Source organism: Phoenix dactylifera, chromosome 4, assembly GCF_051530095.1.
Source record: "Phoenix dactylifera cultivar Ajwa chromosome 4, Ajwa_hap1_PhDact_Kaust_v1.1, whole genome shotgun sequence".
Classification (NCBI taxonomy): Eukaryota; Viridiplantae; Streptophyta; class Magnoliopsida; order Arecales; family Arecaceae; genus Phoenix; species Phoenix dactylifera.
Genome location: NC_143193.1, coordinates 14,933,337 through 14,960,821, shown reverse-complemented (window position 1 = coordinate 14,960,821; position 27,485 = coordinate 14,933,337). Strand labels below are relative to the sequence as shown.

The 27,485-nt window shown below is 38.6% G+C and overlaps 1 protein-coding gene across 1 annotated transcript in view; it reads right to left on the bottom strand.

Annotated features, from left to right (window-relative positions):
- Nucleotides 1-2,045: 2,045 nt before the first annotated feature.
- Nucleotides 2,046-27,485, bottom strand: part of LOC149753673 (uncharacterized) — a 54,685-nt gene continuing 29,245 nt past the window's right edge. The window contains exon 2 of the mRNA XM_089930360.1: nt 2,046-2,201. Within this exon, the coding sequence (XP_089786486.1) occupies nt 2,046-2,201 (156 nt within the window). The remainder of the gene's footprint in view (nt 2,202-27,485) is intronic.

Below are 27,485 nucleotides of genomic sequence, written 5' to 3'. Positions count from 1 at the left end.
CTCCACCTATCATTGATAATGATTTGGAGGAGGATGAGTCTACTATCAATGTTTCAGTTGAATTTGTGCCAGTTATCACTGAGAATGTTGCTCCACCTATAGAACCAGTGGATCAAGAAGCAACTTTAAGAAGGTCATCAAGGGTAAGGAGATCTCCAATTCCACCAGATTATATAGTATACCTTCAAGAAAGCGATTATGACATCGAGAATATAGATGATCCAATAAATTTCTCACAAGCCATAAATTCAGTAAATTCCTCCAAATGGCTAGATGCTATGAAAGATGAAATAGATTCTATGGCTAAAAATAATGTTTGGAATCTAGTTGAACTACCTCCTAGAGCTACTGCAGTACGCTGCAAATGGATTTTTAAAACCAAAAGAGACTCCAAGGGCAAGGTAGAGCGACATAAGGCCAGACTTGTTGCCAAAGGATTTACTCAAAAGGAGGGTATTGATTATCATAAGACCTTCTCTCCAGTTTCAAAGAAGGACTCTTTAAGAATAATTATGGCTTTGGAGGCTCATTTTGACTTAGAGCTGCACCAAATGGATGTGAAAACTGAATTTCTTAATGAAGATTTAGAGGAAGAAGTTTACATGAAACAACCTGAAGGTTTTGTTTCAGAAGGTCAGAGTCAAAAAGTTTCCAAGCTAAATAAGTCTATATATGGACTCAAGCAATCATCCCGACAGTGGTATCTTAAGTTCAATAACGTCATTTCTACATTTGGCTTTATAGAAAACGTTGTTGATAGATGTATTTATCTTAAGATCAGTGGGAGTCGATTTATTTTTCTAGTCCTATATGTAGATGAAATTTTGCTTGCTAGTAGTGATTTGGCATTGCTTAGGGAGACTAAGCAATTTCTCTCCAGTAATTTTGATATGAAGGATATGGGTGAAGCCTCATATATCATCGGCATTGAGGTTCATAGGGATAGATCTAAGGGAAAAGTTTGTCTATCTCAAAAAGTCTACATTAAGAAAATGTTGGAGAGATTTGGTATGAAAAATTCCAAACCAAGCCCAGTGCCTATTACTAAAGGCGAAAAGTTGAGCCAATCACAATCTCCGAGAAATGACATTGAAAGGAAACATATGAAAGTATTTCCATATGCTTCACTAATTGGAACTTTAATGTATGCTCAAGTCTGTACCAGACCTGATATAGCATATGTTGTGGGATTACTAGACATTTGAATTTGATGAAAGCACAAAAGTGCGATCTACATACCACTTAAATTAGTCTTATTGTTAACAGATGATGATAATATCGCTGAGTTATATTATATTCTTTGTTTTGCATAGTTTACCGTAAATCAGAGATAAAATGCACATTTAATGCAGGAAGATGCATAGCCCAAGCCGTGCGCACCCAATCTCGCCATGGCCTAGTCGAACCCATCATTTATCAAGCTCACAATTATGGGCAGCAGTCAAGCCTGATCATGTTAGAGCGACACTTGGCGACCATCCACATGGAATGCACAACGAAACATCCGAATCCTAAGCCGTCTGCGATCCATCCCAGCGTTCGTGAAGCGCCCAATCCTCTCCACGTTCCATCTTTCGGAAATTGAGCGTCGGCGTCCTAGCCACCCCGTCTTCACTGCATTCCAGCCGAGATCAGCGTGTTCCAGCAGCCCGCAATCGCCTCCCAGCATCCCGCGGCAGTCTTCTTCATCAGCAATCCCAGCTCCCGTGCACAATCCCAGCGTCCAACTCTTCACTGTCCGTGAGCCAGCGTCCGCCTCCTCCACTGATTCCTCACATCCCAAATCCCATGAATAGTCCCAGCATCCGCGAAGCACCCGCAATCAACTCCCTTCTTCGTTCCGTTTCAACATTCTCCCAGCATCATAGTCGAAAACAGCGTCCGAGCAACCCGCGGCCAGCCTGGATCTGCCTCCCTGATGACCGTTTTCTCCCAGATTTCATGATCCCTTCCCGCATCTCCTCCATCATCCGACTGATCCTCCCACGTCTTCTCCGCGTGCGATCCAGCCGTCCAGCATCCCCACGATCTTCCATTTTCGAGCCTCAAATCCATTCCTCCATCTCCGTTCTCAGCGTCGCAGCAGCCGCGATCACCGCCCAGCCGTCCGCGTCCTCCTCCGTTCCAACACTCGTGAGCATCTCGGCTGGGATGTGGTGAAGATTGTTATAAAAGGGGAGGAAGAAGAGTGGAGCGGGCGGCTGCAGTAGAAAGAGAAAAAAAAAAGAGAAGTAGAAAGAAACAGGGGATGTCCTGTTTCTGTTATTAAAAAAAAAGAGTGAGAAAGAGAGAGGAAGATGATGAGCTAAAGTCCTTGGTGATGGGTGAAGGGAGATCATTTGGTGTACCGAGTTCATGATGTAAATTCTAATCCTTTGCTTTATACGATCTATCTTTTGATTATGTTATGATTCTTATATGTTCTTTTATGATTTATGCTTATTGATACATGTCTTCCTCAATTATTTGATTCATCGTAGACGTTCTAAGGCACGTTGAATGCTTAAAAAGAGAATTCATGTTATCAAGAACATACTCAATAATTAAATTTTATCTGCTTATAATTTTTAAAAGAAAACAAAAGAATCATAGAATTTATCGCATGAACTTGGTACATCAAAGGTACACCCCCAACTAGCTTATTGCTAGTCTTTAGCAATTCGGAGTAAACAATAACATGAGAGTACAAAGAGTGTTGGTTGATCCTTTGATATTTTATTAGAACTATTTGCATAAAATTAAGATAAGTACTCACTTTTATAGGACTCACGATTGCACTTAGCACATGCAACAAGCTGTTAAACCCCTAGGTTACCCTAGTGGACGAGTGTTGTCTCGTGAGGGTTTGCAGTGATGTTACCCACAAACATCATGAATGATATGACACGAGATCCTAAAAATATGAAATAAAGCCTAAGCTAATACACATGTAATTAATTAATATATATTTTCAAGCATGGCAACTTTCAAAGCAAGAAAAATATGAAAGTGTAGTGTGCATAAAATAGTATGACTTTCTCAGAGTACTAATACCTCCACCACAACATGATACCGCTTGAATTTTAGGTGTACTACTCAAGTTCATAAGTGTTTACTACAGCTTATTGGAGCCTGATCCTTCAAATTTTCGGAATATCTCATGTTGTCTAAATTTGTCAAAAATGGTTCGTATATAAAGAAGGAGCTATCAAGCCCAGCTAAATATCTAGAGTACACAGAGTTCCAATTTAATGGAGTCAAACCAGCCATTACCACATGTTACTGGGTTCAGTCCAACCAACCTTATTCATGTCTTTTTTTATTATTTTATTTTATTTTATTTTATTTTATCAAATATGACGATTACAATAGTCCAACCAGAAAGGTTCTATCATGCTATAATGGGCAGCGGAAGCTAGGAAATTTAAAAATTTCTTGATAAAGTTTCTTAACATAAAACCCTTATAAGTCAAGATCACCTTAATGGAAGCAATCAAATAATATAATATAAATGCAGAAATAGAAGAATACCTCTAATGCTAATCCAATGAGCAGAATTTTCACTAGGTGCCCAAGTGTTCACCCTCTAACGTTGATCCACATGAAAACTTGATTTAAGTCTTAAGCTCCAAAGACTTTGATCCTTAATGCAGAATTCTTCTAAAGAACTCTAATGGCTTGCTTTCCTTTCTTTCTATTTTTCTTTAACCTTCTAAAATCACTTCTAATCCTTTTGTCCTAAAGCCACCTTGTCTTGGCTTAGGACACACTAGAAGCAATGCTAGAAAGAAAGAAACTAATGTAAGAAAGAAAGAAGAGAGGAGTGGGGTGGAGTTGGAATGATGAAACCCATGGAGTGCTAGCCTATTTATAATAGGTGTAGGGATGCATCTTCAAGGGATGCATCCCATCCACACATCCTCTCATGAAAGGGCATCATCTAAAGGGCCATATCGAATAAGAGGAGGTGCAGATCAAGTGAGGAGGTGTATCAAATGATATGTCCTTTCATGTGGTTCCATATTTTGACCAAGTCAACATCACATGCTAATCACATGTCCATCATGCCTCACCTCTTTATCTTTCATGATGATGATCTAAGGGCTCCAATGCAAGGCGCCATTCACTTGACCCATTATGTCTTCATCCAATGGTGGGATTAAGATCCAATGGTCGATTATGATAGTCATCCTCTAACCCAATTCAATTGGGTTAAACCAACTCTCCATTATGTCTTCATCCAATGGTAGATCAAGATCTAACGGTCTAGATTGAATGATTTATTAAATCTAATCCAATTAGACTCAAACCAAGCCAATTAGATGCCAACTCTTGGCTAACCCATATTAGAACATGATCTAATCAAATTAGATCAATTAAGAATCAGATTCGAATCCAATTCGAATCAAGAGCTAAGGGTTTGCAGAACCTGCTAGGATGTCTATCTTGCAAACATGATCTAATCCAATTAGACCCTTAATAAGTTTTCTTGTGTGTAACCCATTGGGTTCCATACTTAGCCAGTAATAGGTGTGAGTGCGAGTTGACCCAACTTGATTAGAACTCTTCTAATCGATTTAAGTCCAAACTGCGCGAATCCGAACTTAACAATTAGAATCCTTTCTAATTGGTGATCGAATTAAACTCTTTAATTCGATCAAACCTATAAGACAAGATTGACGTCTAGCAACGTGTCATGTCTACCCAAAAATATGGAATTTGGTGAAAATACCAAAAATACCCTTCAGTGGCAAGTTACCATGCAATTCAATCCTTTAATCAAACTGCATCCCGAATATGTATATGAGTATGAATATATGTCAAACTCAATTTCATATTCATATATTTCTCAATCTTTTAATGATAATTCGAATAATGAAATATTAGAAACTCTTTCTAATTTTCATTGTGCTTTGATCAAAGGTTTCCTGAATTATCATATGATTAGAATAAATAGGATGCGATCTTCTCTTACTAGAAGTGATTAATTCCTTGTTGACCTCCTCATAACCTTCGTACACAATCCACCATATCTAGAAGACCTCGTACATAACTTATTGTCATGAATGAGTGAAAACCAAAATATGGATTTATGTGCACAAGATACTATGGTGATCTCAGGTCAAAGGATCAGTTGCACAAGAATCATCTTTTGACATATAAGTAAGACTTCATAAGATTTCTCTTTGTAGGTCAATTCAGTGAACTCATTTCTCTAATGAGCACCCACATCTTTGTATTAGTGTCTCCACACAAGTGATTGTGAGATCAATCACCCTTTGCATCGAGCATACATAAGATGTGCCAGTCTTTCCGTAAACATTGATCCCCGACTCAATGTACCAATAACTGAGAATATTTAAGATTAGGATTTTAGGATTTTAGGTCTCACTAGTATGATCTCATCATAGCCTCAAAATCATTGCCTTAATCTAAGGGGTTCATCACAAATATAATCAACAGCATATGATGAAACACAATGCCTTTATTTATATTAAATGTCATGTACATGATTTGGAAAATCAAAAGAAAATCCTTCACAATACATATTGCGATTAGCTTGTAGGGCATCTACTCTTTCAATCTCCCACTTGCACTAAAGCCAATCGCCCTTATATTTCATCCCCATACAATCGAGGTGGCGATCGAACTGCTGTTGTGGTAGAGCTGTAGTGAACGGATCTGCTAAGTTGTTCTTTGTGTCTACTCGTTCAATGACTATGTCTTGTCTCTCGACGATCTCTCGAACGAGGTGGAAGCGTCTTAGAATGTGCTTGGATGTGTGATGAGATCTTGGTTCCTTTGCTTGAGCAACAGCTCCAGTGTTGTCACAATAAACTGGAACTGGTCCAGCAATCTCAGGAACTACTCCCAACTCAGAGATGAACTTCTTCATCCAGACAGCTTCCTTAGCGGCTTCACTTACAGCGATGTATTCTGCCTCAGTAGTTGAGTCAGCTACAGTTTGCTGCTTGGAACTCTTTCAGCTCACTGCACTACCATTTAGGGTAAAGACATACCCTAAAGTGGACTTGCTATCATCTGGGTCTGATTGAAAACTAGAATCAGAAAATTCTTCTAATTTTAACTCAGATCCTCCATAAACTAGAAAAATATCTTTAGTCCTTCTTAAGTACTTAAGAATATTTTTCACAGCTATCCAATGATTCTCTCCTGGATCAGTCTGGAATCTGCTTGTTATGCCTAAGGTATAAGCAACATCAGGCCTAGTACATAGCATAGCATACATAGTTGATCCTACTGCCGAAGCATAGGGCATAGAATTCATTCTATTCCTCTCTTCAAATGTCTTAGGAGACATTTTCTTAGAGAGACGTATGCCATGACTCATAGGTAAGTAACCTCTTTTACTTCCTTCCATGCTGAATCTTTTCAGCACACGATCTATGTACTTAGACTGGGACAAGCCTAGCATCCTTTTAGATCTATCCCTATAGATCTTTATACCAAGTATATGGGATGCTTCTCCTAAGTCTTTCATGGAAAAGCATTTTGATAGCCAAGTCTTGACCGATTAACATTGGAATATCATTTCCAATGATTAGTATGTCATCTACATACAATATTAAGAAGACAACGACACTCCCACTAGTCTTCTTGTACACACATGGTTCATCCACATTTTTGATAAAACCAAACTCTTTGATTGTTGTATCAAAACGGATGTTCCAACTCCTCGATGCTTGCTTTAATCCATAAATGGATCTCCTAAGCTTGCATACTTGATTTGCTCTCCCACTTGAGACAAATCCTTCTAGCGTGTCATGTAAACCTCTTCCTCAAGATAACCATTAAGGAAGGCGGTTTTGACATCCATCTGCCAAATTTCATAATCATAGTATGCAGCTATTGCAAGCAAAATCCGAATAGATTTAAGCATGGCAACTGGTGAAAAAGTTTTATCATAGTCAATTCCTTGCTTTTGCCTGAAATCTTTTGCCACCAATCTAGCCTTGTAGGTTTCTACTTGGCAATCTGCTCCAATCTTCTTCTTATAGACCCATTTGCAACCTATAGGGTTTACACCTTCTGGTGCATCAACCAAAGTCCATACTTGGTTGGTATACATAGAGTCTATTTCGGATTTCATAGCTTCTAACCATTTGTTAGAGTCATTACTCATGATAGCTCCCAAATAGGTCAGAGGATCATCATTCTCAATGATAAACCCATACCTCTTAGGTGCATTTCGCACTCTATCTGACCTTTGGAGAGGAGATGTGTGCTATGGTTGTACTTCATCAATGGGTACATCTGGTTGAGGAATATCTTGTGTTTCCATTTGTAGGTCTTGAACTTCTTCAAGTTCAATTCTCCTATCCTTACCTTTTTCTAAGATAAACTCTTGCTCTAAGAAAGTGGCATGTCTACCTACAAAGATCTTTTGTTCGGTAGGATGATAGAAGATGTATCCTATACTATCTTTAGGATAACCTACAAAAGTACATTTATCTGATCTAGCACTTAGCTTATGTCCAAAATTTCTTTTGACATAAGCTTTACAGCTCCATATCTTAAGATACTTAAGATTAGGCTTCTTTCCTCTCCATATCTCATATGGAGTACTAGATACAGATTTTGATGGTATCCTATTTAATATAAGTGCAGCAGTTTCTAGGGCAAAATCCCAGAAGCAAATAGGAAGATCTGTAAAGCACATCATGGACCGTACCATATCTAATAGAGTACGATTCCTCGTTCAGCTACGCCATTTAATTGTGGCGTATACGGAGGTGTCCATTCAGAGAGAATGCCCTTTTCTTTAAGATGATTTAAAAACTCATTAGAAAGGTATTCACCTCCTCGATCAGATCGAAGGATTTTAATACATTTTCCAATTTGTTTTTCAACCATACTTTGATACTCTTTAAATTTATCAAAGGCTTCGGATTTATGTTTCATAAGATACACATATCCGAACCTTGATAAATCATCAGTAAATGTGATGAAATAAAAGTATCCACCTCTAGCAGGAGTTGTCATAGGACCACATACATCTGTATGCACAAGTCCTAATAACTCTCTTGCCCTTTCTCCATGTCCAATGAATGGAGACTTAGTTATTTTACCCATAAGACAAGATTCACAAGTTCCTAATGATTCATAATCATAAGGATCAAAGAACTCTTCTTTGTACAACTTGTTGATTCTTGATTCGCTTATATGACCAAGTCGGCAATGCCAAAGAAGGGTGTTATTTACTTCTTCTCTCTTTCTTTTATTGCTTTTATCAATATGAAAGACATTGTCATTAAGTAATAGAACAAGAAGACCATTTTCCATAATGCCATTGCAATAGACTTTATTAGAAAAAGAAATTGAGCAACCATTGCTCTTTATATTAATTTCATATCCTTTCTTTAACAACAAAGGAACGGAAATTACATTTCTAATAATTTTGGGCATATAATAACAATCTTCTAATTCCAGGAGCTCTCCCGAAGGCAACTCCAAATGGTAGGTTCCAACAACTTCAGCCTGGATGAACTCTCCTCCAGCGCCATACAGCTCGAAGTCACCTTTCTTCAAAATTCTAATTTTCTGTAGTCCATTCAAAGATTTGCAAATATGAGAACCACAGCCGGTATCCAATATCCATGAATTTGAATTTGAAGAACTTAATGATAAGTTGGCATGTAACATAAACATACCTTTCGATGCAACTCTTGCATCGGTCTTCATACTTGCAAGAAAACTCTTGCAATTTCTCTTCCAGTGGCCTTCCTTGCTGCAGTGGAAACAGGTACTGGGTTTGGAGTTTTTCTTTCCTTTCTTCTTCTTGATCTTGCTACTATTAGGGTTCAACCTTTTCTTAAAACCCTCATTGCCTGATTTCTTCCTTGAGCCCCTATCAACAAGAAGGATCGGATCCTTGTCCTTTTTGATATGGGTTTCAGTTTTCTTTAACATATTTAACAGCTCAGGCAGTGAGACATTCAGCTTGTTCATGTGAAAATTCACAACAAACTGAGAGAATGATTTAGGTAGTGATTGCAGGATCAAATCTTGACCCATAGCAAAATCTAATTGATTTAATCTGGTGATCAAGTCTATAACCATAAGACAATAGTTTTGCATGGACGTTCCTTCATTCATTCTAGCACGGAACAATTGCTTAGATATCTCATATCTAGCGGTTCTACTGTGCTCTCCGTACAACTCCTTTAAATTAAGAAGTATGGATTAAGTCTCCATGTTCTCATGTTGTCTCCATAGCTCATTGCTCATGGAGGCAAGAATGATACATTTGACAGTTAAACTGTCATTCTTCCACATCTTATGTGTGGCTACCTCCTCTTCTGTAGCATCATTCCCTAGATCTCCAAGATCAGGGGTTTCAAGAATATAGAAAATTTTCTCCTAAGTGAGTACAATCTTAAGATTCCTCAACCAGTCTACATAGTTTGGACCGGCCAACTTGTTGGCATCCAAGATGCCTCTTAGTGATAGTGAAGATGCCATTAAATTCAGAATTAATTCTACATAAGCAAAGAACAAAACTATCATAAACAAACCAATCATGATGACATATATACAATTAGACAAGGACTTTATCTAATTGTTACTCCTACTATTTTATCGAATATCATACCCCTCTCCTATGATAAACGAGAAAATCTAATTTTTCTTAGTAGGGTTGAGATCCTAATTCATCATAAAAGCCTTGTGGTTGCACAACAAACCTTTATGAGTTCAAAGGTAGGAAACTCTTTCCAATTGCATCTCATGCAATTCTCAACTTTATCCTATCCTCTTAAAACACTCATAGTCTTGTGGTTGCACAACAAACTATAATGTTTTAGTTAAGTCAAACCCTTCATTTCCATATAGTCATATTCAAATAATATTGCCCTTGTGGTTGCACAACAAAGCAACATATTAAAATATGCCAAGACAGTATAACATCAGTCCTCATTGCAAGTCTTGTGGTTGCACAACAAACTAGCATGGATCTTGACATAATAATGTCGAGGCATGAAGGAAGGATATCAGTAGTATTTTATCAACATTAAGCTTATCCATAATAGGCAATCAAACAATTGGCCAGGTAAGCAGGTGGAAGGCTCCCCTTACTCAGAGAGTAAGGTCCTAATTAAGTAACCACCTTTAGTGCTTTCCTTAGACACCAATTAGATTAATTATTCTAGAATGGGTCAGCTCAAAGTTTTTCAACACTATGACTTAATATAATGTTATGGAGAGCTTACTGGTCTCATGCACATTCTATAATTATAACATATTGAACATATGTCTTTGTATATGCTATAACAAATTATATATCTATCTCATAGCATATATAAATCATAACCAACTATCATGCATCATAGCTATCTCATAGCATGTATAAATTATTACCAATTAACTAAATCAATTAACATATCCTCATATGAAAATTCATATCATGAAATTTATAACATAATACTATCTCATAGCATATATACATCATGGCTATCTCATAGCATGTACAAATTATTATATATCATATCATATATGAATCATATAATTCAGCATTCCTCTAAACATATGACATTACTATCTCATAGTAATTTAACAATCATACATCATGCATAATCACCTGATTGAACCAATTAAGGGTGGCTCTGATACCACTGAAAGGTTCTATCATGCTATAATGGGCAGCGGAAGCTAGGAAATTTAAAAATTTCTTGATAAAGTTCCTTAACATAAAATCCTTATAAGCCAAGATCACCTTAATGGAAGCAATCAAATAATATAATATAAATGCAGAAATAGAAGAATACCTCTAACACTAATCCAATGTGCAGAATTTTCACTGGTACCCAAGTGTTCACCCTCCAACGTTGATCCACACGAAAACTTGATTTAAGTCTTAAGCTCCAAAGACTTTGATCCTTAATGCAGAATTCTTCTAAAGAACTCTAATGGCTTGCTTTCCTTTCTTTCTATTTTTCTTTAACCTTCTAAAATCACTTCTAATCATTTTGTCCTAAAGAAGACCACCTTGTCTTGGCTTAGGACACACTAGAAGCAATGCTAGAAAGAAACAAACTAATGTAAGAAAGAAAGAAGAGAGGAGTGGGGTGGAGTTGGAATGATGAAACCCATGGAGTGCTAGCCTATTTATAATAGGTGTAGGGATGCATCTTCAAGGGATGCATCCCATCCACACATCCTCTCATGAAAGGGCATCATCTAAAGGGCCATATCAAATAAGAGGAGGTGCAGATCAAGTGAGGAGGTGTATCAAATGATATGTCCTTTCATGTGGTGCCATATTTTGGCCAAGTCAACATCACATGCTAATCACATGTCCATCATGCCTCACCTCTTGATCTTTCATGATGATGATCCAAGGGCTCCAATGCAAGGCGCCATTCACTTGACCCATTATGTCTTCATCCAATGGTGGGATTAAGATCCAATGGTCAATTATGATAGCCATCCTCTAACCCAATCCAATTGGGTTAAACCAACTCTCCATTATGTCTTCATCCAACGGTAGATCAAGATCTAACGGTCTAGATTGAATGATTTATTAAATCTAATCCAATTAGACTCAAACCAAGCCAATTAGGTGCCAACTCTTGGCTAACCCATATTAGAACATGATCTAATCAAATTAGATCAATTAAGAATCAGATTCGAATCCAATTCGAATCAAGAGCTAAGGGTTTGCAACACCTGCTAGGATGTCTATCTTGCAAACAAGATCTAATCCAATTAGACCCTTAATAAGTTTTCTTGTGTGTGACCCATTGGGTTCCATACTTAGCCAGCAATAGGTGTGAGTGCGAGTTGACCCAACTTGATTAGAACTCTTCTAATCGATTTAAGTCCAAACTGCGCGAACCCGAACTTAACAATTAGAATCCTTTCTAATTGGTGATCGAATTAAACTCTTTAATTCGATCAAACCTATAAGACAAGATTGACGTCTAGCAACGTGTCATGTCTATCCAAAAAATATGAAATTTGGTGGAAATACCAAAAATACCCTTCAGTGGCAAGTTACCATGCAATTCAATCCTTTAATCAAACTGCATCCCGAATATGTATATGAGTATGAATATATGTCAAACTCAATTTCATATTCATATATTTCTCAATCTTCTAATGATAATTCGAATAATGAAATATTAGAAACTCTTTCTAATTTTTATTGTGCTTTGATCAAAGGTTTTCTGAATTATCATATGATTAGAATAAATAGGATGCGATCTTCTCTTACTAGAAGTGATTAATTCCTTGTTGACCTACTTATAACCTTCGTACATAATCCACCATATCCAGAAGACCTCGTACATAACTTATTGTCATGAATGAGTGGAAACCAAAATATGAATTTATGTGCACAAGATACTATGATGATCTCAGGTCAAAGGATCAGTTGCACAACTCCCACTAAGAGAATCATCTTTTGACATGTAAGTAAGACTTCATAAGATTTCTCTTTGTAGGTCAATTCAGTGAACTCATTTCTCTAATGAGCACCCACGTCTTTGTATTAGTGTCTCCACACAAGTGATTGTGAGATCAATCACCCTCTGCATCGAGCATACATAAGATGTGCCAGTCTTTCCGTAAACATTGATCCCCGACTCAATGTACCAATGACTGAGAATATTTAAGATTAGGATTTTAGGATTTTAGGTCTCACTAGTATGATCTCATCATAGCCTCAAAATCATTGCCTTAATCTAAGGGGTTCATCACAAATATAATCAACAACATATGATAAAATACAATGCCTTTATTTATATTAAATGTCATGTACATGATTTGGAAAATCAAAAGAAAATCCTTCACAATACATATTGCGATTGGCTTGTAGGGCATCTACTCTTTCACAACCCCCTTAGGCTCTAGTAAGATCCATGTAGCGAATTTTCGGCCAATGACTCCTGATCCAGTTGGCTCAAGGCATTAGGTGAAACATCCCTCGGACTTAATTACTCGAACCAGACTACGTCACGAGGTCAGACTTGTCATCACTTTCTTTTTTTCTTTTTTTATATAATAATAAGAGTAGATAAACTGAACCATATAACGTGACTGCATCGTGACTATAGGTCAACCAAGGTCGGAACATAAGGTACTTAGGTGATCTAGCCAGGGTATTCAACTTCTATCTTTATGTGAAAACCAAATCATGAACCTTATAGTATGGACAAGGATACTCGTACTTCTTTTACATATATGGCTTAATAAAAATGCATTAAACAAATGTGAACTCCTGAGGCCTTCCTATAATCATTAAGTACATGTGCGGGGATCTAATAATAGATCTCTGATCAGTCATAGTATGCATGTGTTCCTTGTCTTAATAGTTGCACAAACTTAATATGAAAATACATGTGCATTGGTAATAAATCAAATGCAGAAACAAGTTTTTTTTTGCTTTTTTTTTTTTAGTGGCAAAATATTTTCCTCACCCCCCAACTAGCTTATTGCTAGTCTCTAGCAATTCGGAGTAAACAATAACATGAGAGTACAAAGAGTGTTGGTTGATCCTTTGATGTTTTATTTGAACTATTTGCATAAAATTAAGATAAGTACTCACTTTCGTAGGACTCACGATTGCACTTAGCACGTGTAACAAGCCGTTAAACTCCTAGGTTACCCTAGTGGACGAGTGTTGTCTCGTGAGGGTTTGCAGTGATGTTACCCACAAACATCATGAATGATATGACACGAGATCCTAAAAATATGAAATAAAGCCTAAACTAATACACATGTAATTAATTAATATATATTTTCAAGCATGGCAACTTTCAAAGCAAGGAAAATATGAAAGTGTAGTGTGCATAAAATAGTATGACTTTCTCAGAGTAATAATACCTCCACCACAACATGATACCGCTTGAATTTTAGGTGTACTACTCAAGTTCACAAGTGTTTACTACAGCTTATTGGAGCCTGATCCTTCAAATTTTCGGAATATCTCATGTTGTCTAAATTTGTCAAAAATGGTTCGCATATAAAGGAGGAGCTATCAAGCCTAGCTAAATATCTAGAGTACACAGAGTTCCAATTTAATGGAGTCAAACCAGCCATTACCACATGTTACTGGTTCAGTCCAACCAACCTTATTCATGTTTTATTTTATTTTATTTTATTTTATTTTATTTTATCAAATATGACGATTACAATAGTCCAACCCCCTTAGGCTCTAGTAAGGTCCATGTAGCGAGTTTTCGGCCAATGACTCCTGATCCAGTTGGCTCAAGGCATTAGGTAAAACACCCCTCGGACTTAATTACTCGAATCAGACTACGCCACGAGGTCAGACTTGTCATCTCTTTCTTTTTTTCTTTTTTTTTATATAATAATAAGAGTAAGTAAACTGAACCATATAACGTGACTGCATCGTGACTATAGGTCAACCAAGGTTGGAACATAAGGTTCTTAGGTGATCTAGCCAGGGTATTCAACTTCTATCTTTATGTGAAAACTAAATCATGAACCTTATAGTACGGACAAGGATACTCATACTTCTTTTACATATATGGCTTAATAAAAATGCATTAAACAAATGTGAACTCCTGAGGCCTTCCTATAATCATTAAGTACATGTGGGGGGATCTAATAATAGATCCCTGATCAGTCATAGTATGCATGTGTTCCTTGCCTTAATAGTTGCACAAACTTAATATGAAAATGCATGTGCATTGGTAATAAATCAAATGCAGAAACAAGTTTTTTTTTGCTTTTTTTTTTTGGTGGCAAAATATTTCCCTCCCCCCAACTTAAACATTGCATTGTCCTCAATGTAATAGATACAAGAAAAAAATATTGGAGATAAGAGGAATACCTTGAGCTGTTGATATCCAGAAAATAAGACCTACAAAACTAGAAAAATAATTCTAACTAATATACACATACCTTTGCCTTCGTGTTCAGTCATAAGAAGGCTCCCCCAAGAAAAAGGAGTCCTCTTTATCTGCAAAATTCTCAAGAAAAGGTTTTAACCTGTATCCATTTACCTTAAAAATTCTACCATCCCGTGGATTCTCAATCTCAACCACCCCATGTGGAAAAATAGTTTTTATAATGTAAGGATCTGTCCATCTCAATCGCAACTTACCAGGAAACAGATGTAAGCGGGAATCATATAAAAGAACTTTTTGCAAAGGTTCAAAAGATTTTTTTAAAATTGATTTATCATGTAAGATCTTCATTCGTTCTTTGCAAATTTTAACATTGTCATAAGCATCTCTGCGAATCTCATTAAGCTCGTTCAATTGCAATTTTCTAGCTAGACCGGCATCTTGTAAATCAAAATTTAATTTTCTAATTGCCCAATACGATTTATGTTCTATTTCTACAGGCAGATGACATGCTTTTCCGTAGATTAGCCGGTAGGAAGACATGCTAAGAATGGTTTTGTATGCAGTCTGATAGGCCCATAATGCATATGATAGTTTCAAGGACCAATCTTTTCGTGATGGATTTACCGTTTTTTCTAAAATACGCTTGATTTCTCTATTGGCTAATTCTACTTGGCCACTAGTTTGCGGGTGATATGGGGTAGCAACTGTGTGGGTGACACCATACTTTTTTAATAATGTCTCAAAAGGCTTATTACAAAAGTGTTTTCTACCGTCACTAATTATAACCTTCGGCATCCCAAATCGTGAAAAAATATTTTCTTTTAAAAACTTCAGGACAGGTTTGTGATCGTTGGTCCTACAAGCGACAGCTTCTACCCATTTGGACACATACTCGACCCCAACTAAAATGTACTCATATCCAAAAGATGGTGGGAATGGGCCCATAAAATCGATGCCCCAACAATCGAAAATTTCGATAATAGTAATGGGTTGAAGAGGCATCATTTGCCTACGAGTTAGACTTCCGATACGTTGACATGGATCACATGTCCTGCAGAACTCGTAGGCATCTTTGAACATAGTAGGCTAATAGAAACCACATTGCAAGATCTTTGCAATAGTTTTCTTAGAGGCAAAGTGTCCACCGCAAGCATCAGTGTGGCAGAAAGAAAGTACGCTTTGTATATCATGATCCGGTATGCATCGTCTAAAGATTTGATCGTTGCAATATTTAAATAAATAGGTTCATCATAGTAATAATTCTTTACTTCGCGCAAGAAAATTTTTCTATCTGTCGACCCCCAATGCTCCGGAATCCGGTTCATGACAAGAAAGTTTACAATATTAGCATACCATGGCATAGTAGAAAGTGCAAATAACTGCTCTTCAGGGAATGAGTCCTTGATGAAAAATTGTGGTACCGAATCATTAAAAACTAATCATGATAAATGGTCAGCAACCACATTCTCTACTCCCTTTTTATCTTTGATAGTGATGTCAAATTCTTGGAGTAGAAGTATCCATTGTATTAAGCGTGGTTTGGCCTCTTTCTTATCCAACAAATATTTTAGTGCTGCATGGTCCGTGAAGATAACAATAGGAGCACCAAGGATATAAGAGCAAAATTTATCTAAGGCAAATACTACTGCAAGCAATTCCTTCTCGGTGGTGGTGTAATTCATTTGAGCATCGTTTAAGGTTTTGCTTGCATAGTAAATGACATATGGCTTATTATCCTTGCGTTGTCCTAGGACAACTCCTATTGCATAGTCGCTAGCGCTGCACATAATCTCAAAAGATAATGACCAATCGGATGGTCGCACGATGGGTGCAGTGCTAAGCATAGACTTCAAATTTTCGAATACCTCCTGACAGGTTTCAGTTCAATTGAATGGTGTATCAAGGGATAGGAGGTTACATAATGGTCGAGCTATGACACTAAAGTCCTTGATGAACCTCCTATAAAATCCGGCGTGATTCAAAAATGATCTAACATCTCTAACCGTCTTGGGTGCAGGTAGCTTAGCAATTAAATCAGTCTTAGCTCTATCTACTTCCATGCCCTTCGATAAAACAATATGTCCTAAGATAATTCTTTTTGGCACCATGAAGTGGCATTTCTCCCAATTCAGTATCAAATCCTTTTCCATATATCGAGCTAAGACTGCTTGTAAATGTGACAGACAATCATCAAATGAGTCGCCAAAAACGGAGAAGTCGTCCATGAACACTTCTAAAAAATTTTTGTTCATATCTTCAAAAATGCTAAGCATGCATCTTTGGAATGTTGCAGGTGCATTACACAACCCAAATGGCATTCGTCGGAAAGCAAATATGCCAAAAGGACAAGTGAAGGTAGTCTTCTCTTGGTCTTCTGGTGAAATCTCAATTTGATAATATCCCAAATAGCCATCGAGAAAACAATAGAAATCATGCCCTACAACCCTCTCCAATACTTGGTCTAGGAAGGGTAGAGGAAAGTGATCCTTTCGTGTGACCAAATTCAGCTTTCGGTAGTCAACATAAATGCGCCAACTCGTCGGGACATGAGTTGGAACTAGTTCACCTTGTTCATTTTCTACTACCGTCAAATCCGATTTCTTAGGAACGACTTGAGTAGGGCTTACCCACTTGCTGTCGGAAACTGGGTAAATAATACCCACGTCAAGCAACTTGAGGACTTCTGCCTTAACCACATCTCTCATCGTAGGATTTAACCTTCGTTGCATTTGCCTTGTGGTTTTGGTATTGTCCTCCAAATATATCTGGTGCGTGCAAATTAATGGGCTAATTCTCTTCAAGTCGGCAATAGACCATCCTAAGGCTCCTTTATAATTCTTTAGAACACCAACTAATTTTCTTTCTTGGGTATGATCAAGTTCAGACGAGATGATTACAGAAAAAGTGTCTTCGGGTCCAAGAAAATCATACTTAAGTTCCTTTGGTAAGGATTTCAATTCGAGCTTGGGTGCTTGCTCATGGGATGGTACTATTTTCACCTCTCGAGGCGACAACCTCTCAAATTCCCCTACTTTTGGTCTCCATCCATTGACCATCTTGATATCCAGATTATCCACAATAGGTGTGACTGACAAATCATCATCATCTGTTCCATTAGGACACCAATTAATTAAGCTATCATCGGATGGATCATTAATTGCTTTAGCTAACAAATATTCTTCTGCGATGGTTTCAACCCAATCAACCTCCTTACTCTCTTCGGGATCATTAGGTTGTTTGCACACATTAAAAATGTTCAGTTCTAACGTCATGTTACCAAAAGAAAGCTTCATGACGCCATTCCTACAATTAATCAATGCATTAGAAGTTGCAAGAAATGGACATCCTAAAATGACTGGAATCTGAGATTGTGAGTTCGAAGCCGGATGTGTGTCCAATACGATAAAATCGACAGAAAAGTAGAACTTGTCTACTTGGATTAATACATCCTCGATAATCCTCCTTGGAATTTTAACTGACCTATCAGCTAATTGCAAAGTGACGGAGGTTGGCTTCAACTCACCTAAACCAAGTTGCTCATATACAAAATATGGCAACAAATTCACACTTGCCCCTAAATCTAACAATGCTCGCTCTATCCTAAAGTTGCCTATGATGCATGAGATGGTTGGGCAACTTAGATCCTTAAATTTAGGGAGAATATTGTGCTGCAAAATAGCACTCACATTTTCAGTTAAAAATGCTTTCTTCTTAACATTTAATCGGCGCTTAACAGTACACAAGTCCTTCAAAAATTTGGCATATAAGGGTACTTGTTTGATTGCATCAAGAAGAGGTATGTTGATCTTTACTTGCTTGAAAAGCTCAAGAATTTCAGAATTAGGTTCGAGCTTTTGCAACGGCTTTAACCGTTGTGGAAAAGGTGGGGGAAAAGGACATTCAACTTTCTCGGTAGAAGTTGGAACCTCAACTTTTTCTTTGTCCCTTTCATCGACTTTGGGAGCATTAGAATAGAAGTGACCTGCGGTCTCAATGGGACGGTCTGATCAATGACTTTCCCATTACGCAAAGTCATGATGCTCTTTGCATGTTCTGTATGCGAACTAGAAGGAGCTGCATTATTACTACCGTGCACTTGTGGGTTAGGTTGGGGTTGAGCTGGAAGCTTACCCTTCTCTTGGGTACTTAGGATGGTAGTCAACATTGACAATTGGTTCCTTATATCTTCAAAATTTCGAGTATTTTGAGCGTTGATATTCGCTTGACCTTGTAGAAAAGTTTGTATAGATTGCAAGGTGTCCTCGATATTCGGCTTTTGGGAGGGTGGTGATGCAAAAGTAGGATGTGCAGGTGGAGGAGCTGAATGGTGTGACTGTTGAGGACGATCGTTTCTCCACCTAAAATTTGGATGATTCTTCCAACCAGGGTTATAGGTATTCGAGTATGGATCGTTATAAGGCTTTTGGTAGGAGTTCATAGCATTTGCTTGATCGTGCAAGACTTCTTTGAATGCCGGTATGGTGGGGCAATCTGTAGTGGTATGACCCGACATATCGCAGATACCACAACACTCGTTTCTAAGCTCTATAGTCTTGACAGGCTCAACCTTCCTAAGCTCAATTTCTTCTACTTTTCTAGTGAGGGCTGCCATTTTAGCATGAAGATTATCCTCAGTTCTGAGGTTGTAAAGGCCTCCCTGTACAGAGCTAGTAGGCTTAGGTAAAGACTTATTGTTTCTATCCCCGTTATCCCAAACTTGGGCAGTCTCAGCAAGGAAATCCAAATACTCCCACGCCTCATCAGGTTGTTTTTCTAAAAATCTACCATTGCACATGGTCTCTACAAACTATTTCAACTGTGGAGATAAACTTTCATAAAAGAAACTAATAGTTCTCCAAGTTTCGAACCCATGATGAGGGCATGAGAGAAGAAGGTTTTTAAATCTTTCCTAACATTCATAAAATGTTTCATTATCTTTTTGTTGGAAATTGCTGATATGTCTTTTCAAAACGTTGGTCCTTTGTGTGGGAAAGAACTTCTTTAAGAATTTTCTCTGCATATCTTGCCAAGTTCTTATTGATCTAGGTCGCAAGGAGTTTAGCCATGTTTTGGCCTTATCCTGTAGAGAAAAAGGGAATAATGTCAGCTTGAGGACATCCTCGGTGACGTTCGGCACTCTAAATGTAATGCTCAATTCTTCAAAATCCTTTAAATGAAGATACGGACTTTCGGACTCTAACCCGTGAAACTTGGGTAGCAATTGAATTACCCCTGGTTTGATGTCAAAATGTCCTACATTATCAAGAAAAATTATGCATGAAGGCTGACTAGTCCTAGCCGGTTGTAGGTATTATCTTAGAGTCATAACATGGGGTTCTCGTTCTCGATTGTGGTGACTCCCCGCATCTTCATTTAAATCATCCATCTCACAAGGTGTGAGATAGTGCGAAGGAATTTCAGGAATGTGTCCTAAGGGATGATCTAAAGTTGTACGACTTAATCGACCGGTGTCGTCTCTATTCCACTTTAGCATGCAAAATATTTCCCTCTCCTTTTTTTTTAATAAATATAAGTACCAACTAAAGATATCCTAAAACGACACCCTAATACAAATATCTATTCACAATCAAGCATGCATCAAAACATTACACCTCAATTCCTAATGTTTTTCTTAAATTTCTAGACAGCTCCTAACTGGTTTGAAGAGGATACCTAAGCCTCCAATCCGGTCTAGTAACCTAGTCGACCAGGTAAGCTCCCAGGTAAGTGGAGGGGTCACGATGCGTTTAGCAAGGGTCCCACTTAAAACCCACTTTTCTCGAATAGAGACTGTCTCCCTTAGAGGGACAAAGCTTGCCTAGACATCGACTGGGCCATGGAGCGAAATTGGTGCAACTTTTGGTGGTCTTCGTCCTATTGAGCTCGAATATCCTTAGGGGCCAACGTCTAGTTGATTTTAGTTAAGCTTAAGATATTTATGCACTGGGGTGATTTTTGGGCTAAGGACGAGTGATGAAATCCCGACCTTATCTTTTTTAATGGGTTCAGCCCTTAGAATATTTTATGCTGATGCTTTATGCTATATGCAACAATCAAGAGATTTTTTTTTTAATGTTTTATGACATGACAAATTTCATTGAATAGGTGATCAAGCAAATTATTATTCTTATTTTTTTAAATTTTATGAGTTGAAGTTTGAAATTTGAATTCTGAAATTTGAAATTTAAAATTTGAAATTTTAGGTTTTCCCCTTTTTTTTTTAACTTTTTGAATAATCACCCTTGACCTTCTCTTAAAGTTTTTTTTTTAATTGATTTTCAATTAGCAACAAGGGTTAATGAAATATAATAACAATAAAATTCTGATTCTAAAAAAAATTAAATGCAGAAAATTTAAAACAAAAAGCAGTAAGGTTTCGTATTAACCTAATGGTCTTAAAAGTCTCAGAATGTCAAATTTGAACAATGTGTCTTGCACTAACTGACCAAATTTGAGTCAAATCAGACGGCTAATTTCTATGATATCAGAGTTTGATGCAAACTGTGCAGGGAATTAAAAATAGTAGTAAAGATTTATTTTTTTTTCAAAAGAAAAATACTAACTACTAAGGTAAAAATTAAATCTAAAATTATGCTAATAACTCAATCGTTCCCCAGCAACGGCGCCAAAAACTTGATGCAAAAATAAAACTGCTATCCCAAGTGCAGGAGAATCACACAAGTAGTATAACTCGGAAGTCCAAGGTCGATTCCTCAAGGAACGATTTATGGGTTATTAGCTTAATTTCAGGTTAATTGATTCAATAAACTTGTGGATTAAGATGATGGTTTGCAAATAGAAAATAAACTGGTAAATAGAGAATCGAAGTTTGGATAGATTAAGATGGTGTAGGGATCCAGAATCTCCTTTAATAATATCAAGTTCATGCGATAAATTCTATGATTCTTTTGTTTTCTTTTAAAAATTATAAGCAGATAAAATTTAAATATTGGGTATGTTCTTGATAACATGAATTCTCTTTTTAAGCATTCAACGTGCCTTAGAACGTCTACGATGAATCAAATAATTGAGGAAGACATGTATCAATAAGCATAAATCATAAAAGAACATATATAAATCATAACATAATCAAAAGATAGATCGTATAAAGCAAAGGATTAGAATTTACATCATGAACTCGGTACACCAAAGGATCTCCCTTCATCCATCACCAAGGACTTTAGCTCATCATCTTCCTCTCTCTTTCTCACTCTTTTTTTTAATAACAGAAACAGGGCATCCCCTGTTTCTTTCTACTTCTCTTTTTTTTTTCTCTTTCTACTGCAGCCGCCCGCTACACTCTTCTTCCTCCCCTCTTATAACAATCTTCACCGCATCCCAGCCAAGATGCTCACGAGCGTTGGAACAGAGGAGGACGCGGACGGCTGGGCGGTGATCGCGGCTGCTGCGGTGCTGAGAACAGAGATGGAGGAATGGATTTGAGGCTCGAAAATGGAAGATCGTGGGGATGCTGGATGGCTGGATCGCACGCGGAGAAGACGTGGGAGGATCAGTCAGACGATGGAGGAGATGCGGGAAGGGATCATGAAATCTGGGAGAAAACGGTCATCAGGGAGGCGGATCCCGGCTGGCCGCAGGTTGCTCGGATGCTGTTTCCGGCTATGATGCAGGGAGAATGTTGAAACGGAAGTTGGACGGGCGGAAGTGGCGGGCGGACGATGTGGATCTGAGAAAATTACTGGAAGCCGCGGACGAAGAAGGGAGTTGATCGCGGGTGCTTCGCGGACGCTGGGACCATTCATGGGATTTGGGATGTGAGGAATCAGTGGAGGAGGCGGACGCTGGCTCACGGACGGTGAAGAGTTGGACGTTGGGATTGTGCACGGGAGCTGGGATTGCTGACGAAGAAGACTGCCGCGGGATGCTGGGAGGCGATCGCGGGCTGCTGGAACGCGCTGATCTCGATTGGGATGCAGTGAAGGCGGGGTGGCTGGGACGCCGACGCTCAATTTCCAAAAGCTGGAACGTGGAGAGGATTGGGCGCTTCACGAATGCTGGGACGGATCGCAGACGGCTTGGGATTTGGATGTTTCGTTGTGCATTCCATGTGGATGGTCGCCAAGTGTTGCTCTAACATGATCAGGCTTGACTGCTGCCCATAATTGTGAGCTTGATAAATGATGGGTTCGACTAGGCCATGGCGAGATTGGGTGCGCACGGCTTGGGCTATGCATCTTCCTGCATCAAATGTGCATTTTATCTCTGATTTACGGTAAACTATGCGAAACAAAGAATATAATATAACTCAGCGATATTATCATCATCTGTTAACAATAAGACTAATTTAAGTGGTATGTAGATCGCACTTTTGTGCTCTCATCAGAATTCATTTCAAAACTTTACTATAAATCTCCTTTTGGTTGAGCAATTCACTTTACAAATACTCAATGTTTTGTCATCATCAAAAAGAGGAAGATTGTGGAGTGATTGGTTATACCCCTATTTGATTTTGATGAGCTCAAAGCATTTGAGTATATTTCATGTTGTACTAATGAATTCAATCTAGTGTTTCAGGCAAATATATGTGAATTTATCTTTAAGAGCATCGAGCTTTTGTTCCAAGTCATTTGGCTAAGTGTTGAACTAAATTAAGCCAAAGTCTGAAGCTCGAGTCGACTCCGAAAGAGTGCGAGTCGACTCTAAGTGTTTCAGAGGTTCTGGCACAAGCTCGAGTCGACTCCGGTACACTACGAGTCGACTCCGACTGAGAACAGACAGAAGGACAGAAAGACGAATTTCAGACCCTATAATCAAGTCGACTCCAGAAGGATTCGAGTCGACTCCGATGCTTGCCGAGTCGACTCCCGACAGTTTCGAGTCAACTCCAAGGAGTAACAGACAGAAAGACAGAGAAGTGTTTTCTGGACCCTGTTACCGAGTCGACTCCAGAAGAATTCGAGTCGACTCCTAAACAAGCAAGAGTCGACTCTCAGAGGAAAGCAGACTGAAAGGCAGAAAACCAAACAAAGTGACTCTGTGAACGAGTCGACTCCAAGAATACGAGAGTCGACCCCAAGTCAGCCGAGTCGACTCCAAGATAATCCGAGTCGACTCTGAGGCAGTTCAACTCAAAAGACAGAGGATCAGTTTTCGGGCTCTGAGAGCCGAGTCTACTCCAAGATGATCCGAGTCGACTCGAGAAAGAAATGCAGAAAAATAGATCTCTGGAATCCTGAGAACGAGTCGTCTCCAACATGCCAAGTCTTCTCCAGATCTTGACGAGTCGACTCCAGGTTTGGCCCGAGTCGACTCCAAGACGGGACAATACTTTAATTCAAATCCTAAACAGTGGGCGAGTCGTCTCCAGTAAAGCATGAGTCGACTCCAGCAACAGCCGAGTCGACTCCAGATCGAGCGAGTCGACTTCGACCCCAACGGATACATTGTCAGAAGGCGCAGATTGTGCAGAACGGCCACAAATCAGTGTCTAACGGCTATTTTTCAAGTGAAACTGTTTAAATAGCCAGATTGAACAGTAGTAGACATCAAGAGAGTTACTCCATTTGTGCATTAAGTATTTTCCATCTACCAGGAGTCAATTGAGAGAAAAGACAAGTAAAAGAAGGAAGAAACGCATTCAATACATTCCTACAAGTCTTCCCTTCGCATTCAAGGCTCTTCCTCTGACATCAGATCTCAAGTGCACTCAAAGAGGAGACTCAGAGTTCGAGAAGCCCCTTCTTCCTCTTCCAAAATCTGTTTGAGGGCTTCTAACTCTACTCTATTCATATTGATTAATATTTGCTTATAAAGAAGCTTTCCTTGTAAGTTTTCCCGAACTGCTTTCTTACTTGATTCAATCAGAAGATTGAATCAAGGGTTGTAAGGTTTGTTGGTGAGCCGAAGTTAAAACCAACGGTGTAAGGGTTCGATTGTGATCCCGGAAAAATAATCAGATGGTTTTAGTCAGTGAGCCTGGGAAAACCGACCGAGTTCGTTGTGATCTCGCGAAAACAAAAATTTTGGTTGTGAACTTGTAAAACAACCGGCTGTAATCCAAGGAATTATAGTGAACTCCCAAGTGAAGCTTGGAAAGTGGACGTAGGAGCAAGGGTTAGCTCCGAACCACTATAAATTGATTTGTGTTTGTATTGGCTGCTGTCCTATCTCTCTCTCTTCATTCACTTCATCTAGTAACTTAACTAGTTTGCTTGCAATAGAATTAGTTAATTACTAATCATAGTTTTTAATTGGTCGAGAATTAATCCAAACCTAATTTACCTCCCCTCTTGGGTTGTCTTCTTGGGCAACAAGTGGTATCAGAGCCGGAGCTCTTATATTAAAAGAGTAAAAGATCAAAATGACAACCCCTTTTGGATCTTCTCTTAGTGAGGGGCAGTCCACCAATAGGCCTCCATTCTTTAATGGAACTAACTACACCTATTGGAAGGCTAGAGTGAGGATATTTATCCAAGCCCAAGACTATGATGTTTGGAGTATCATAATTAATGGACCATATATTCCTTTTATCTGTGTAGATAACATTTCTATACCCAAGCTTGAAAAAGATTGGGATGATAGTGATAGAAGGAAGGCACAACTAAATGCCAAAGCAATGAATGTACTATTTTGTGCCTTAGACCATAATGAATTCAATAGAATCTCTACTTGCAATTCTGCAAAAGAGATATGGGATAGACTTGAAGTGACCCATGAGGGGACGAATCAAGTCAAGGAATCCAAAATAAACATGCTAGTTCATAAGTATGAACTATTTAAAATGAAATCTAATGAAACTGATGAGAGCACAAAAGTGCGATCTACACATCACTCAAATTAGCATTATTGCTAACAAATAATGATAACAGTACTGCATTAATATTATATTTTTGTCGGGTGCAGGTGATCGTAAATCAAAGTTAAAATGTGCATCGGGTTCAAAAATATGCATCACTGCAGGTGACCAACCAACCATATGGGTCAACCCCAGTTGCATACTAGAAGGAGGTTAAGTTCAACCTTTCAGGTTCACCGTAGCCAATTCCAAATAGCCCGTGCAACCGTCTAAGACTTCATCCCAGTGTCCACGCTCCTCCCTTCCGATCCATCTGCCTCTTCAGCGTTGGATTCCCCAACAATTTCATCTCTTGGAACCCACGATCAGTTCTTTCTCCTGTGCGTCCACGAAGCCTCCCAGCATCCCGAATCTCAGCTTCCGTCCGTTAGCTCCTTCCCATGATGCATTCCGAAGCTTCCATGCTCCAACACTCTTCAAGATCAAGCTTCATTCGTCCAGGCCTCACGAGTCCAAGCTTCATCTTCAGCTCGGTAACCATCCAGCGTATCATCCGAGTCCCAGACCATCGCGTCCGCGTGTGAATCTTCCGCTATCAGCCTCCTCCATCATGTCCGCGTGCAAAATCCAGCCGTCCGTGATGATTTTGTGCATCAGATCCCCCAGCATCCGGTGGAGCATCTTCCCAGCATCCGATTCTTCCGGATCTACAGCTACATCCAAATTTCATCCGTGTCTCAGTCCCCAGCAAAGATCCAGATGCCATCACCGCGTCCCAGTTCCAACGATCAAGCCCAGCCATTCAGCATCCCATGAAGCATCTCATCCGCATCCGTCCGCGTTCAAGCTTCCGCGCCTGCATCCCAGAGCTTCCCAGCCATCCACGGTTCAGCTTCCACGCATCCTAACCGATCCCTAGCATCTACGATCACAGCACATCCCAGCAGCCTCCCGGATTCGCAATCATCCGAGTCCCAGTCAGGTTTCTGCGTCCGATTCTCCCGCATCCACAGCCTCATCCAGCCGACGTGTCTCCACCGCGTTCGATCAGGGGAGGTCGAAGGCGAGGGGGTTATCTCTCTCTCGGTTGGGAAGGAAGGAAATCATCCTTCATTCGGAAAAACAGAGCCTCAGCCATTTTGGAAAGAAAAAAAGAGAGAGGAAGAAACAGGGCATCCCTGTTCTTCCGAAAAGAAATAAAAAAAAAGAGAGGCTAATATTTTAATGGAGGGCTGATATCTTATGATGGGTGATGGAGGAACCTTTGATGTCTTATTTTCTTTCAAGTAAATTCTGAACATTGATCTCTTTGCTTTACATCTATTAAAATATTTTTGATTCTTGCATACTTATTTATGAGATAGATCTTTTATGGTTTATGTTTCTTGATTCATGGATTGTTTCGATGTTTGATTTTGTCGTAGAAGTAATCGGCACGATAAATACTTAGATCTTGAATTCATGTTTTCAAATTATATACTCCATGATTAGAACTATTCTATCTGATTGATCCTTAATCAAGAATCATGGAATTTAATTGTTGAAAATAATATCATCAAGGGGGATTCCAGATCCCTACACCATCTTGATCTATCCAAGTTCGATTCTCTGTTTACTGATTTATTTTCTATTTGCAAAACATTATTTTAAGCTGTAAATTCATTGAATTAATTAATCTAAAATTATATTAAATAATCTCATATATATTTCGTTTCCTAAGGATTCGACTTCGGACTCCTGAGAATTTACTATTCGACTTCTGATTGACATTCTGAAACTTTTAAGACTATTAGATTAATACGAAACCTTGCTGCTTTCTGTTTTGAATTTTCTGCATTTAATTATTTTAGAATCAGAATTTTATTGTTATTATATCTCATTAACCCTTGTTGCTAATTGAAAATTTAAAAAAAAAC